Below are 14,662 nucleotides of genomic sequence, written 5' to 3' on the forward strand. Positions count from 1 at the left end.
CCCTCCTTGCTCTCCCTCAGAGGGCGCCTTCGCAGCGGCCGGGCGCCAAGAGGGGCAGAGGCAGGTAAATGGGGGCGGGCGAGCGCGCGGGAGTTTCTGTCAGGCACTGCCGGGCTGAGGAAGAGGAGGAGGCCTAGTCGCTGTGGTCGAGGAGACAAGCAGGCAGGCGCCTCCTCCTCCTCTTCCAGCCTTCGCGTGAGGGCAGAGGGAGAAGGGGGTGTCACACGAAGGCTGCCTCTTCCCTGTGGGTGTAGAATAAAGGGGCGCCTCGTCTGAAGGGGGCACAGCAGCCAGGACGGTCCCGCGAGGGAAGCCGCGTGGAAAGGAAAGGCAGTGGCATCGCCCTTCCCCACACGACCCCCTGTCAAACAGTAGGGGCGGCGGCAGCAGCAGGAGTAAAAAATACAGTATGTGTGTGGAGAGAGAGAGATGAGAGAAGCTTTTCCCCACCTGTTTCGTAGGAAAGGTGGAGGGAGGAACCATGCTCCCTTTTCTACATGTATTTCATCTGAAGCGCCTTTTTGATTTCGAGGGAGTTAACTTGAAAGCACATTTAGAATCGCAGCCGTTTTTTCTGGATGACGTTTCAGTCATTTGTAAGCGAAAAGTGCCTTTTCTTGAAGGTCCAGCAGTTGAGCAGGAAAGCATGCTGCTTCTTTTAAGGAGGGGGGGCACTACTTAAACTGCTAAATTCCACAGGGATTTATGATGCTTATTATTCTTAATTTCCATTTATAGACTGCTTACAACATGAAGATTGCAAGGCAGTACAATAAATAAGAAAATACATAAAGAATATGCATTTACATAAATACCATAGCAATATAAATCAAGTCAGGAGAGCATTACCAGGCAGTATAATGTAAGATTTCAATTATCATAACAAACATTATTCATACAACCACTCACCTAATCTCACTCATCATCTATTCTATAGAACCAGTACAATCATTCACTACCTAAAGTATTATCTCTGTCATCGAACCATTCATAAATAAACCACTAATGCTCAATAATATTACAACCCACACACAGGAGATCCCTGCCAAGTACACACATGTAAGATACTCTCCCCATTTCTGAAGCACTGTTGGTGGAGAATTCCTACAGCTCAATTCTAAAAGGTCCACTAAGGCTGTATCCTATACCCACTTTCTTGGGGGAAGGAAACACTGAACACAGTGGGATTTCCCTTTGAGCAGACGTCTATAGTATTGTGCTCTGTGTGTGTGCTATGTAGTTTTATGTTAGATTTATGTACCACCTTTCAGTAGGCATGTTCATGGCACTAGCAAAATTACATCTGAGCAATAAGATTTTTCATGATGGAAACAAATACAATGTCTGCTGCTTAAATACACAGTTAGGCGTACTTCAAGATATTCAAGTTTTCTGTAAGCATTAGCATTTTTCATTGTATCCAAACATAGAAGAGCTAAGCATACTCTCCTCAAGCAGGACATGAGTAAACTTGACTAATAAAAGAATTTCATGAACTTTTTTTAAAGGAGCAATGCACCACAAACTCTGGAGCAAATGAGAGGACACATTAAATACATGTATGCATTTAGCATGATTTGTTTTTACTTTACAAATAACAATTGTTGGAGAAGAGTGGAGGTCAGGATCGGGACCACAACACTCAGGAGGGATAGTCCTTTCCCACTGTGCAATTGATTCTGATGAAAATCTCTCACACACACTGTTCCCAAGCTGCTATTGACACCAAATAAAAAGCAAATATATCAAATGCACATTCACATTTACCATACCATCTCATTTTGTCCTTGAAAGCTAAGCATCTTTTAGTGGCAGTTGAATTCCATACAGTGGTGCCCCGCAAGACGAACGCCTCGCAAGACGGAAAACCCGCTAGACGAAAGGGTTTTCCGTTTTGGAGGCGCTTCGCAAAACGAATTTCCCTATGGGCTTGCTTCGCAAGACGAAAGCCCATAGGGAAATCTCCGGGACAGCGGGGAAGCGCAGCGCGTCTTCCCCACTGTCCTCGGACCTCCTCCCGCCGCCCGGCATCGGAACAAAGCTCCGATGCCGGGCGGGGGGGGGGAAGAACGCCTCCTCCCCCCCCCCGCCCGGCATCGGAACAAAGCTCCGATGCCGGGCGGGGGGGGGGAACGCCTCCTCCCCCCCGCCCGGCATCGGAACGAAGCTCCGATGCTGGGCGGGGGGGGGGGAATGCCTCCTCCCGCCGCCCGGCATCGGAACGAAGCTCCGATGCCGGGCGGGGGGGGGAAACGCCTCCTCCCGCCGCCCGGCATCGGAACAAAGCTCCGATGCCGGGCGGGGGGGGGACACCTTCTCCCGCCGCCCGGCATCGGATGGCTTTCCTGAAGACTTGGGGTGGGAGGAGGGTTTTCCTTCCCACCGCCAACATTCAGAATGCTGTTCTGAATGTTGGCGGTGGGGAGGAAAAACCCTCCTCCCACGCAAGCCCCGGGAACAGAGGGAAAGCGCTGCGCGCCTTCCCCTCTGTTCCCGTACCTGTCCTGAAGGCTTGCGGTGGGGAGAAAAGCCCTTCTCCGCACCGCCAGCCTGGCAAGCGGTTTCCCTAGGAACGCATTAATTGATTTTCAATGCATTCCTATGGGAAACTGTGCATCGCAAGACGAAAAACTCGCAAGAAGAAAAAACTTGCGGAACGAATTAATTTCGTCTTGCGAGGCACCACTGTAATTTGTTTCTAGATTAAATCCTTGTGGATTATGGGCCTCACCGGTTGGAGGAGTATGGAATGGTTGGTATGGTATGGGTATGGGAGTTTACAGAGTCTACCAGAGGTTAACTAGAGGCCTGACTCTTACTGACTGTGCCAGGTGTTTAGCCTTGAAACACTGAAAAATGATGATATTTCATTATGTAACGTTTTGTTTTTGTCAATCATAGTTGACAAATTTGACAATGGGGACTAGAAATCTAACTAGTCATGGTTTAATATAGTTTAATACTTCAGGAAAAACCTTGACTCAAAGCAACAGTCAGAGGGAGAACATGTTGCTGCAGAGCAAAGCCACAATTGTTCTAAAGCAACATATTTCACCTGTCAGAAATACATTCCTGTAAGCAGTCCTATGGGACTGCTTATGTGAATGAAGAACTGAAGTTTCCTTTTAGCTTTGCAATCAGGTAAAGATTTTACACTGAGTTACCTCTTCAGGTATTGAAAACTTGAACATGGTGATGATGCGGGGGATGTGGTTATGGGGCATGATGGAAATTCAGCTGCACCCTGCATCTGTTCAAGGAATCTGCATAGATAGCAGAACTATTTGTTCAAATTATTTGGACCTTTGCAAAAAAACAAAACAAAAACAACCAAGAATATGACTGTCATTAATATGACTGTTCTGTTAATGGGAATAAAATAGAGAATAAACTTTACTTTCCTCAGATCCATTGTAAATTCAGAGATGGAGCAGGGGAGGAAAGTGGGGAAAAGAGGGCTAAACCGATTTCACAGGAACAAAACCACTCCCGCTGATTTTGGTAGCAATACTGTGCAGAAGGTGCACATGAGGAAATGAATGGGAGCAAAACGCAGTAACTAATAAAAGTTAGCATAAAGTACTCTGATAAAACACAGGATAAAAGATCATAAGTAGTGGCATCAATACAAGTAGGTCTGAGTAGTAAGTGCATTGTGAAGAGTCAAGAAGCGATTAATATGGATAAAACATCAGCTAATGTGGATTGACCCATAACTTTGTACATCAGAATAAAATGTAAGCTTCTCTTTCTCTGAAAGAACTGGTGAAAAAACACAGAATACAGAAACATAATAAAGTATGCTATTTTTATTTGATTCTAACAGATATAGTTCAAAGAACCAGAGTTAAGATGACTAGCCAAGGTCAGGGTGACATGCTTCGTTGCTGGAAGTGTCGAAAATACGTAGCTAATTCTGATTGCCTCATAAACGACCAAACTACAGATTTGGTCTTTGAAGTAAGTAAAAAATATATTGTTTCTTCTAGGCCATTACTAGAATATGTATTTATAATTTAGGAGTGCTGGAATTAACATGTTCAAAATTGCACAGTTTATATACTACTGAATTAAGAAGAACTGGGTTATGGATATTCACCCATTGGACAATTTAAACCATTTGTTTATCAAATGGAGCATTATTGATATTTTTAGTATTCTGAAGTACTCTTTCATATTTGTATTGTATTGTATTGTAGATGTCATATATGCCCAGTGCAGAAAACAGGGAAGTAAATCACAATACCGGTTTTGTGCTGTTGTACTGGATCTGTGTTCTCCATAGCCATGAGTTACATTGTAGAGAGTGTGTTCAACTTTACAAATTTTCTACAACTCTGCAGCTCAAACTAGTGTAGTAAGTATTTATTTTGATTTGTAGTTATAATTCAGTGCTATTAACTTGCTAACCCTAAAATTTTAGGAAAGCAAAAAAATTAAAGATATCCGCAATGCTAAATTGCCTAATCTGTATGATTTATAAGGATAGTTTAGAGAGATTCACCATTGCAGCAGGGAGCAGAACAAGGGCTCGCAAGGTTTAACTTCTGAAAAGTATAAATAAGCTTAAACTTGTAATAACTGTTTCGACTGCACAGGAAGATGAATAAAGGATCAGTAGGCACCAGAATTATTACATTATTTTACAGTCAGAAAGGAATCTGTTTGGCACAGACCTTTTAGGTGATGGGGTGCTTTTCACTGTGATAAAATAATTTCAACAACTATTATTGTTATTGCTATTGGTAACCCAGCACACTTAAATCCTATTGAAATCAATGTAAATTAAGAACACAGGTTTCTTTTGAATGCACCTATTCTCTTTAACAGTGCTGTTTTCTGTTCAGTTGCTTTCACAATTACTTAGAAGTGCTATGGAAATCCGTCAGATTAGTTTACAAATAATCGTGGCATTGGTCCATTGCTCAAGCCCGCTTCCTCTACAGCCTATCATTTCTCAACCCATTAAAGAATCTCAGATAGGGGAACTAGGAAAGAGGCCTTGGAGAGCTGATACTAGATTGAATGGGCAGGCCTGGGCTCGATGGACCGATGGTCTGAGACCAGGCATCTCCAAACTCAGCCCTCTAGATGTTTTGGGACTACCATTCCCATCATCCCTAACTAACAGGACTAGTGGTCAGGGATGATGGGAATTGTAGTCCCAAAACATCTGGAGGGCTGAGTTTGGGGATGCCTTGTCTGAGACAGTTTCAGGCAGCTTCGTAAATTGTTAATATATCATCATAATTCACTAGCTAAGAAAATCATTTTCATCAAAAAATGGGAAGTTTAAATCTTGTCTTAAAAAAAACAAAATACAAAATGCATTTGTGCAGTTGCTGTCATTTTGCAGCATCAGTTAATTATCAAGCAGTGGTTTCCACTAGCTCCCCTGCTGATGTCTTTTATAATGCTGGTTCAGAGAAGAGCAAAGTAAAAGTGCACCATGCTGATTCTTCATCCGCAATGTAATGCTGTGTTTGCCAGGAAAGAAAATAACATCATTTTTTTCAGTTTTGTATTTCTAACTTAAACATAGACTATTGGGAGCAGCTTTATTCTTAATCTGGATTATGAAACTGGATGATACATGCAGAAAAAGAAATTCACATTATTTTCCTTTCCTTATATAGCAACCCTTTAAAAATTTCCACCTCTTAATGATTTGAAATAATCTGTAAGGAGAATCTGGATGGTGTTTTTGTATCTGCTTCTAGCTTAACTGTAGTGTCTCCTACACATTCTTCAGATGTTATAACATGATTCAGCATAACAGGGCTAGGCAAGCAACCCAATGCACTATGTGCAATCACATGGTTAATAAAGACAAACAGATGTCAAAAGTTTTGCATCCGTCCTACCTTGCAACCCAGTGCAAGAACAGGCAATATGTGGCTTGTGAATTATCTGTACTTTTTACAGCTTTTTATGTGAGTAGCAGGATATTTTTAGGATTCCAGTTTTGACAGTGTCAAAAGCCATCTATTTCTCTTGTTTGACCAGTTTCAGCTAAGAAATAAGCCTTCAAATTCATCAAGCTTCTCCAGCCAAAAGGTCTGCTTCCTACACTTGTTATAACTAAGGCTTTGTGCATTGCATGATTTTTTCCACAATATGTTATCAGGCACAGAATTCAGTACCTCAAGTTTCTCAGGCTTAGTCTTTTTTAAAAGCAAGTAATTGGCCCTCATGATAGTGAAGATATGCTTGAAAGTGTGAACGAGAATCTGGTGAAATCTCAGAAGCTTTCTGAAAGCAGCTGATGGGTGGAAGAGGGAGTTTTATTGGCCTGCATAGTTTAAAAGGGCTTTTCTACACACACACACAAACAGAACGGGCATTATTTTGTAGTACGTACGTTTTTAAATATAGAGTGTACATAACACTTAGGTCCTTCCATCTCCTTCCAGTCATCTGACTGGCCACAAAAGCACCAGGCTATGATGCAGTGGTCCCTCTAAAAGCAGCAGACGATAATAATGTGTCTTAAAGGTGTTTATTCATAAAGGTGAGATTATTTTTACACAATATTATAATTTACTATCAATGCTTTTAAAGTCTTCAGTACCATCCAACTTTTATGTTACATTAGAAGGATTTTTTTTAAGCAATTCTCAAACATCTCGTGCTGGATGGGTAATAGATATCTGATATCTCACAAGTTTATTCTCTGTGACTTTTTTCAAATTAAAAAGAAATGTGGAAGTGTACCTTGATATGGCTGTGGAGAAATGGAGGAGAAGAGGCTCAGTAAGACTTGTCCAGAAATACAACACCTACACATATGCACACATCCCTCCAAAGAAAGTACAGTACTCTATAATTTATCTGCATATTCTGTCACTTGCTGGGTAGACTATGCCTGCAGTAGTAAGCTTAGAGGAAACTGCTTCCCCACCACCACACACACACGAAGCACATTATGCCCTTGCTGCATGGTCTACTTGCTATCCTAACTAAAGCATGCATGCACTGCAGAGGGCAGAGCTAGAAAGTAAGACTGCCATCAGGACTATCTGATATGCACACGTTGATCTGCTTTGCAGAGAGAGGGGTAGGTGGACTTTTAAAAGGATGTTTATTTGTCCATTACACCTTTCTTGTCTGACAAGGAGCCTATATACATTAAGAGGGTGTGAAGAGGAAAAGACGCTGAGCTCCAGTGAACAGATCACAGTGCATTCAAGTTGGGTTTCAAAGAAAATGCGCACATCTCTAAATATGTATCCAACTATGCTACGACTGGACCTAATGCATCCTATAAGTCAATATATATTCCACTTGCCAGAGGGATAAAGAGAGGGGAGTCTTTTCTCGCTTTTGCAGAAGTCTGGATAAGATAAGAAACAGCAGGGCAGAGTCACTGTGAGCCAGGTGGAACAGTATCTGCATTTATGTCAAGTCTTTTGTTCTTTCCAAAGGGTTTGCAAGATGTGGCTTCCTCCCACTGTCCCTGCAGTTTGGAGAAGAGAAGAAACAGCAGGAGAGAGTCCACTGATTTCTTTCCTTCTCCACACTGCAGGACAAATCAGATAACTCTCCCAAAAACAGTCTGCAAATGATAGAAGATTTGGTGTTCAGTGGGAAAGAAGGAAAGTTGATAGCAAATACTGTCAGAGGCTGGTTAACAAGCCAGATTGAGGTTTAAGGACATGTATGAAACTCACAGTAGACTCAGTTTGGACATTTGACCGTCAGTAAAGTTTTAGTCACATTACCAGTCAAATATTTTAAACTATGAGCTTCATTAGAACAAGAAAAAAGATACTTTAATTGCCTGCAGGTTTCATGCTTTTGATAATAACAAAAAAAAATTGTGGCATTGTAATGTTTCTCAGTAACAGTTATATATAATGACTTACTGTAACTTTTAATATATTTAGGTAAGGTTTCTATAAATGTGAATAATTTACCAAACATCTAGAACGCCAGGGTCAAGCACCTGACAAGCCATGTTGAAGATTCATTTCTGACTGCATTTATGTAGCAATGGGGCCAGACATCATTTTTTTCATGCATTGCCCCTGTGAGGTGCAAAATATATCCATATACCATACCCCATGGAGGCGTATGCAGTCCAATTTCAAACTGGATCACATTTCTGTTCTTTGTAGCTGCTCTAAGTAACTAACACTCTAAATTGATTTTGTGTGGCAGGGTGGTATTGTTTTGGTTTGTTACTATGGTATGTATTTTTGTGTTTTTATATTATAAACCATCCTGTGATCCTCTGATGAAGGGCAGTATAGAAATTTAAGAAATAAAATAAATAATAAAATAAACCTGTAAAGAAGAAGAGATGAAAATGCAACCACACCACCTTGAAAACTTGTTGTAAGTGCCTTACACACAGAGAGAGAGAAAAACAGATTTAAGGGACATACTTTACACCCAAATTGGCATGAATCCGGTTGCACCCTATCTGTCCATTATTAAGATCCTGGAGGGCTTCTGCTAACCAGAGCAAACATTACTGTGCCAGATGGACAAATAGTCTAACCTAGTATAAGGCACCTATTATCATTTACTCACATTCAAGTGGGTTAAGTTAGGACTGAACTTTGTTTGGTAAACATCATAACTAAACAGGGATTCCCATCACAATATTAGCTCCCTTCCTCCCCTTCACCAGACTTTTCAAGCAACTTATTTATACCACTGGTAAGAAAGAAACTGGAGATTAAGCAAATAATACAGAGTGTTAAAGCTTTTTTCTTCTGCTTAATATTTTAGGACTTACATTGGAGACAGGGCTTAGCTACATCCTAAAATTTCATTTTCATATGCTGCAGTGAATTCAGCCTTGGGAGTGCAACTGTTGGCACTAAATTGTGATTATTTAGAGTGCACTTGATAAAGCTTTTAGTAGCATTTAAATGTCATACTGCAGTATAGCCATAAGATAAATTAAAATATTTTTCATTACTTTTCTTGTTTTTTCCTACTTTCTTTTTGTTACTGCCATAGTAAAATAAAGCCAAGGCTCCAATAATCATATGTTTTAAAGCCAAGTATTCTTCACAATATTATTTTCAGTATAAAAATTTGCCCTGCTCAAAGAACAAAATTAAAATTAGATAAGTTTATGTTTGGAAAATAACAACAAAAAATTATGGGGGAAAATGGAATTTAAAGTACCCCAGTGATTGTACAAATGTTATTGAATAAGTAGGTTTTCTCAGAATTAAACATGACCCCATTCATTTAAATTGTGTTAGTTTTAAACATTTTTTTTTCTTATTCTTGCAACCCTTTTATAGTTTAGAAACTAATGCCATTATCTTTAAACTGGTTAAACAAGACTGATTAAACTGAAACACGTTTTTATTACATTAGTAACAATGAGACTAAACTGGCTTGGGTCTATAATTTGTCAGTTCAACTGCTTTCGGAATTGGGGCACGTATCTGTAACCCTAAACCTTTTAATTTTCTGATGAAATGCTGTATTTATTTGAAACAATTTATTTGCTATTTTCTGTTTACACATTGCACAATGCCTATTTTCAAAGAAAGAAAACGGCACCATTTATTTAAACAATTACACAACTTGCTTTTATCCGCCATTGTTTCCTAAATGTATAGTGTATTCTTGGAAAAGCTTAGTGTCTTATAATACTGATTGCATAAATACCATCATAACAATGTATTTATAAAATTTCATAATTGATATATTAATAAAGGTTTAACAATAATCTGTCGGGAAAGAATCCAACCACAAGATTTGAAACAATTTCCTAAACTTTTTCACTATATTCTTGAGAAAATCCTCATTTTCTAAGATGTTTAGGAGACGTCAGCTGTGTTCCATCATCTTTGCAGCTAGGCCATTACAGTAGAAACCTTCTCTAGACAGCAGTCTTATCTTGCTGGTCTGTCTCTTTATTGCAGGATCAACAATACGTGTTTTAACACTATCAAATATTTATTGCCTTTTAGGGCAAGCCCTCAAAAGGTAACTTATAATAAAAACATCAGAACTGCATACTTGTATTTCATGACTTAATTGTAAAACACTGAAATGCACCCTGCATCATAGTTGGAGAAGGAGAAGCAAAGGTGCTAGGTATAGACCACTTGTTCAACCTGGTTGAAAGGGAAATAGGTTGATGGGGCACTAATTAGAAGGAGAGCTGGCATAAAGGACACATTTGCCTGAAGGCAAGGAGGAAGGAATAAAGAATGCGGGAAATGGATACAAAGGAATTGGTTCATGGCACTGGAAGTGGAAATATCAATGATAGGTATTTTAAAATAGAAAGTAGGTCAGAATGTTATTAATATATTGAATCTTAATTCAACAGGAACCTCACGCTTCTACTGCCTCTCAGGATATCTGTAATGTATGGCACATGAACATAGAAGCACTTCCAGATTGGGTGACTCGTATAATAGAAAATGTATGTTCATTTTACTTATCTCGCATAACTTTTTATAATTCTATGCAATATTCTATATAAAGTAAACAATATCTAGGTCTTTATAAAGGGCCTTAGAAGTACAGTTATATCATTACATATTTTATAGTTATTTAAGTAGGTAAATGCCTTTTCAAATGCTTGTAATAAACAAGTCATTGTGTCAACTCTGCTCTTGCCATATTTAGTATGCATATCAACACATCCAAAGTTTCTGTAAAATTGTAATACATAATGCTATTCCCACACTTCATTTGGTGTCATAAGTCGTGAAACTTCAGTAAGATTTCAACAGATGTAAATGGGCTCTTCTGCTAAAAGACTGATTTTGATTTATTGCAATGATAACACCATGGCCCCTTTGAAAGATGGATAGAAGTATGACTATTTTTGCAACATACAAACATAGATTGTATAGAATACATTTATAAAAAGCACAATGACTTGTTAATAATTTTATATTCGTTAGAATCATGGTACTACTTATATATCCATATATTGCATTGTAGCATAGTTTCAAGCACTTTTTTCTTTTCTTTTGACTTTTCTCCACATTTTTCACTCTACTGAAATTTTTCAATAAATTATATATTAACAAAAAGATTTGAACAGACTGACTTCTGCATAGGATTGTAGTTTACAAGACTGTTCAAAGGTTACCCTTACCCTCCCCCTCAAAGTTCCATGTTAAATATATGCCTTACTTAGTATAAAACTAAGGTCTCAGAGTATTTAGGAATATCCAATAACCCTTTGAAATGATTACATTGCTACACTGCATTTTTTCAGTCATAAAACAAATGTTTACATGCTTTTCTGCTCTGTTTGAAAAAAGATTTATGTCTTATCTTCTGGATTACAAATAATTAATTGTTTGTTTCCCTCCACATTATGCTCAGGCACAGTGGACAACGGGAAAGCTGAACTGCCCATTCTGTGGGGCCCGCCTGGGGGGGTTTAATTTCGTCAATAATACAAAATGCTCCTGTGGCCAATTTACAAACATCCATCTTTGCAAGAGGCGAACTGACTACCAAACAGTTAGTTCAGTTACATCAGCAATATCGCCACTGAAACACTTGTCTCTTTGTAAAGTTCATTCCGACTTTAACAACGAAATATGGCAGAGTGTGACAGGTGGATCTTTGGAAGACAGAAATCAAAGACTTCCATGTGTAGCCAAAAATAACAGTGGCATTGGACGATTAATGGAGGCACTTTGCCTAGAGGTAAGATCAACCAACTTTGAGATGAACAGTAAAAAAATACACTTCAAAGTGTCTAATCCAAAAACAAGTATTTCAGCTTCACTGGCTGTGAATGACAAATACACTGTAAAAGCTTTTCATAGAAAATCACAGAGTTTAGACATGAACTTCAGAGAGAAGCTTGTTTTGCTGCCTACTTTATATGGAACTTCCACAGCTAAGAGACCTGTTTTCTCCAGGCAACATGAAGCACAGCCTTTTTACACAAAGGGTTGCTTACAATTAAAGTCCAGCAGAACACATAATTTTTTCCATTTCCCACTTAAATCAGATGCTGGTGAGCTTCCAAACAGTTTTTCAGTTACTTCTTATGGTGCATTTGCACAAGAAGAGGCAGAGTTTAATCATGGTTTAAAAGCTTCCAAACAGTATCTTGAGAGCACTACTGCTGACCAGCAGCTGTTCCTGTCTTCATCAGAGAGCACTACAGAAGAAGATACTGTGCAGAAGCACATCACACCTCTTGGTCTTCTTCAGCCTTTCACAACTATTGATCAAAAGTTTAGCAAGAGAAAAAGGAACCGATTGAACAGTTTGAGGAGAAAGAAGAGGTGGCCAGAGAGGTGGCCTCAGAAGCAGGTATGTACAATAAAATAGAGATTGTAATCATACCAAATGTTATCATGTTAGAGACAGCAGCCTCTAAGTGGGAGTAATGGCTGCAGCCATGATATATATCAGTTCATATATCTTACTAAGCTATAGTTAGCATCAGTCATGGTTTACAAACCTACTTCAAACTGTTCTATTTGGGGGGTGCAGACAATTGCAAACCATGGTTTGTTGATTCAGACATAACATCAAACCATAGTTCATTACCTATACTTCACACAATGTCTGAATGGACCTATTGGCTAAAGGACAAAAATATGTACAAACATTTCCTGTTCTTATGAAAAACACTAGTAGATCATACCAAAAATGTAGAAAAGAAACTATGTCTATGTACATTTTAATTATTTTTTTCTTGCACCCAAAACTTGTATCAGTATAAAGAACAAGTCCTTCATCATGAGCATTCACTTAAAATCCAAACAGAAAGGAAGTCTTCCAATAATCTCTTGTTTCTAATCAAAATGTGAGCTCCCTTCCTGTAATGTAGTTCTTCTACCTGACAAACTACAAATACAAATTCTCTTCTATAAAAGGTGAAAAGACTGCTTATTCTATTCTTAAAACTTTTGTGCTCATGTTTGAAATTAGCTCCTCTTCAGTTTTCTTTGCAGCTTTCTACTTCCTACAGTCAGTGTGAGGTTTTTCACTATAGCTAAGCCATATACACAAGTAAACATGTGCATTAAAATATTACAGGTTATTTGAGTCATGTGCACAGCTGCATAAACATCATTTTGAGCTTTCGCATTACATGACTACATAAAATTTCCCATTATGAAATTCTCTCTTGTTAATAATAATAATTTATTTGTACCCTGCCCATCTGACTGGGTTGTTCCAGTCACTCAGGGTGGCTTCCAACATATATAAAGACGTAATAAAACATTAAACATTAAAAAGCTTCCCTATACAGGGCTGCTATCATTGTTATCATTTACCATGTTATTTTCACCCTGTATGAATCCAAGAATTATGTTTATAAATATTTCCATATATTTTATAGTTAATACAATATATTAATATTGTTCTCTCAGACAATAGGGTGTACTTTCCTATATTGTGTTAAGTCAGCATGCACCCACGCACCAAAACATTACAATTCAAGTTCATTAAAATTCTATATTTCTATTTTAATGTAATTCCACACAACATAATGTATCGTTCCACCAGAACTATAGTATTGTGTTTTTGCTGCTAATCTGCCTGTATAAGGGGACTCCCCAGTAAGTATGCAATAATAGAAGTGTGGTTTTTTTAACAGCAGGGGGCACCAAATTTCCTCTATCTACGAAACAATGGTAACTAAACTTTTATGAACAAGCATTGCATGGTATAGGATGGTGTATTTTGTTTGTAGAATGTTTTATAGATTAAAAACAGTAGCACTGCTAACATCTGGTGATTATAGGTTTTAAGCATAATAGTGATACCTGTTGCCACTGCTGCAGCTCAGAGTCTGCCAACATTTCTGTAATAAGCTGGTTCTTGTGGCTGATTTTATTATATATCCATTCCAAAATTGCCTTTGTTAAAAGCTTGTGATAAATGGCTGCAATCTGTGTGCCAAAGAACTGTTCTTCTGCCTCTTAAAAACTGGTACCATTTGAGTTGAAAATATTTTTAGGAAGAGCAAGAATAATTTTTGTAACAATTCATAAATTATTACTGGAAAAGAAACACTGTGAATGATAAAAAGTGAAAATATTTTCTTGAACTTTCTTTTTGTTTAAAAGTTGGGGAGAAAATAAATAAATGGACAACTGAATATGTGATATAGTTTTTTAAAATATTACTGTTACAGTACAAGGAGCTCTTCACACTGAATCTTTTTTTTAAATGACATTAATTCTTTCCAAACATTTGAGTCATTGTCATAAAGTAAAATTATATGCAAGACATTAATTGTCACTTATCAAACAAGAGTTTTGTTTAGCTTGTAATATGATGGTGGCTAGTATCCTGGTGATTCATCTAAGTTAATCAAAAGAAAATATAGGTAAAATGTCTGTTTACTGAAACACTCATTGGTTTTGAGATATTAGTTTCATTTTTATTTTTGCCATTGCCTTAGTTACTTGAAGAGGGTGCTTGAGAAGGCAGTAGTGGCCCAGTTTCAGGCATGTTTGGGGAAAAACTGATTACCTGGATCTATTTTAGTCTTGTTTGAAGCCCAAGCCTAATTCTAGGTGCTCCCAGTAACATTTAAAGCCCTAAATGACTTATGCGCCAAATATCTGAAATATTGGCTCCATCTTCATAGTTCTGCCTATGGAACTGATGGCCCAGAAGAGGACTTTCACTGTGGCAGCCCCTAAAGTGTAGAACTTTCTCCGATCTAGCACTCTTATCGTATAGCTTT

At 38.3% G+C, this 14,662-nt stretch overlaps 1 protein-coding gene across 8 annotated transcripts in view; it reads left to right on the forward strand.

The window, feature by feature from the left end:
• Positions 1 to 14,662, forward strand: part of RNF180 (ring finger protein 180) — a 334,052-nt gene that overhangs the window by 242,095 nt on the left and 77,295 nt on the right. For 6 of the 8 annotated variants that reach the window (XM_080972748.1, XM_080972745.1, XM_080972746.1 and 3 more), the window contains exons 1-4: positions 278 to 415; positions 3,833 to 3,960; positions 10,307 to 10,402; positions 11,320 to 12,267. In XM_080972748.1, coding sequence (XP_080828874.1) covers positions 3,853 to 3,960; positions 10,307 to 10,402; positions 11,320 to 12,267 — 1,152 coding nt within the window. In that variant the 5' untranslated portion in view covers positions 278 to 415; positions 3,833 to 3,852. Of the gene's footprint in view, positions 1 to 277; positions 416 to 3,826; positions 3,961 to 10,306; positions 10,403 to 11,319; positions 12,268 to 14,662 lie in introns of those variants that run through there. The other 2 variants (XM_080972743.1, XM_080972744.1) reach the window with 2 other exon arrangements.

Source organism: Podarcis pityusensis, assembly GCF_964106645.2.
Source record: "Podarcis pityusensis genome assembly, chromosome: 11".
Lineage (NCBI taxonomy): Eukaryota > Metazoa > Chordata > Lepidosauria > Squamata > Lacertidae > Podarcis > Podarcis pityusensis.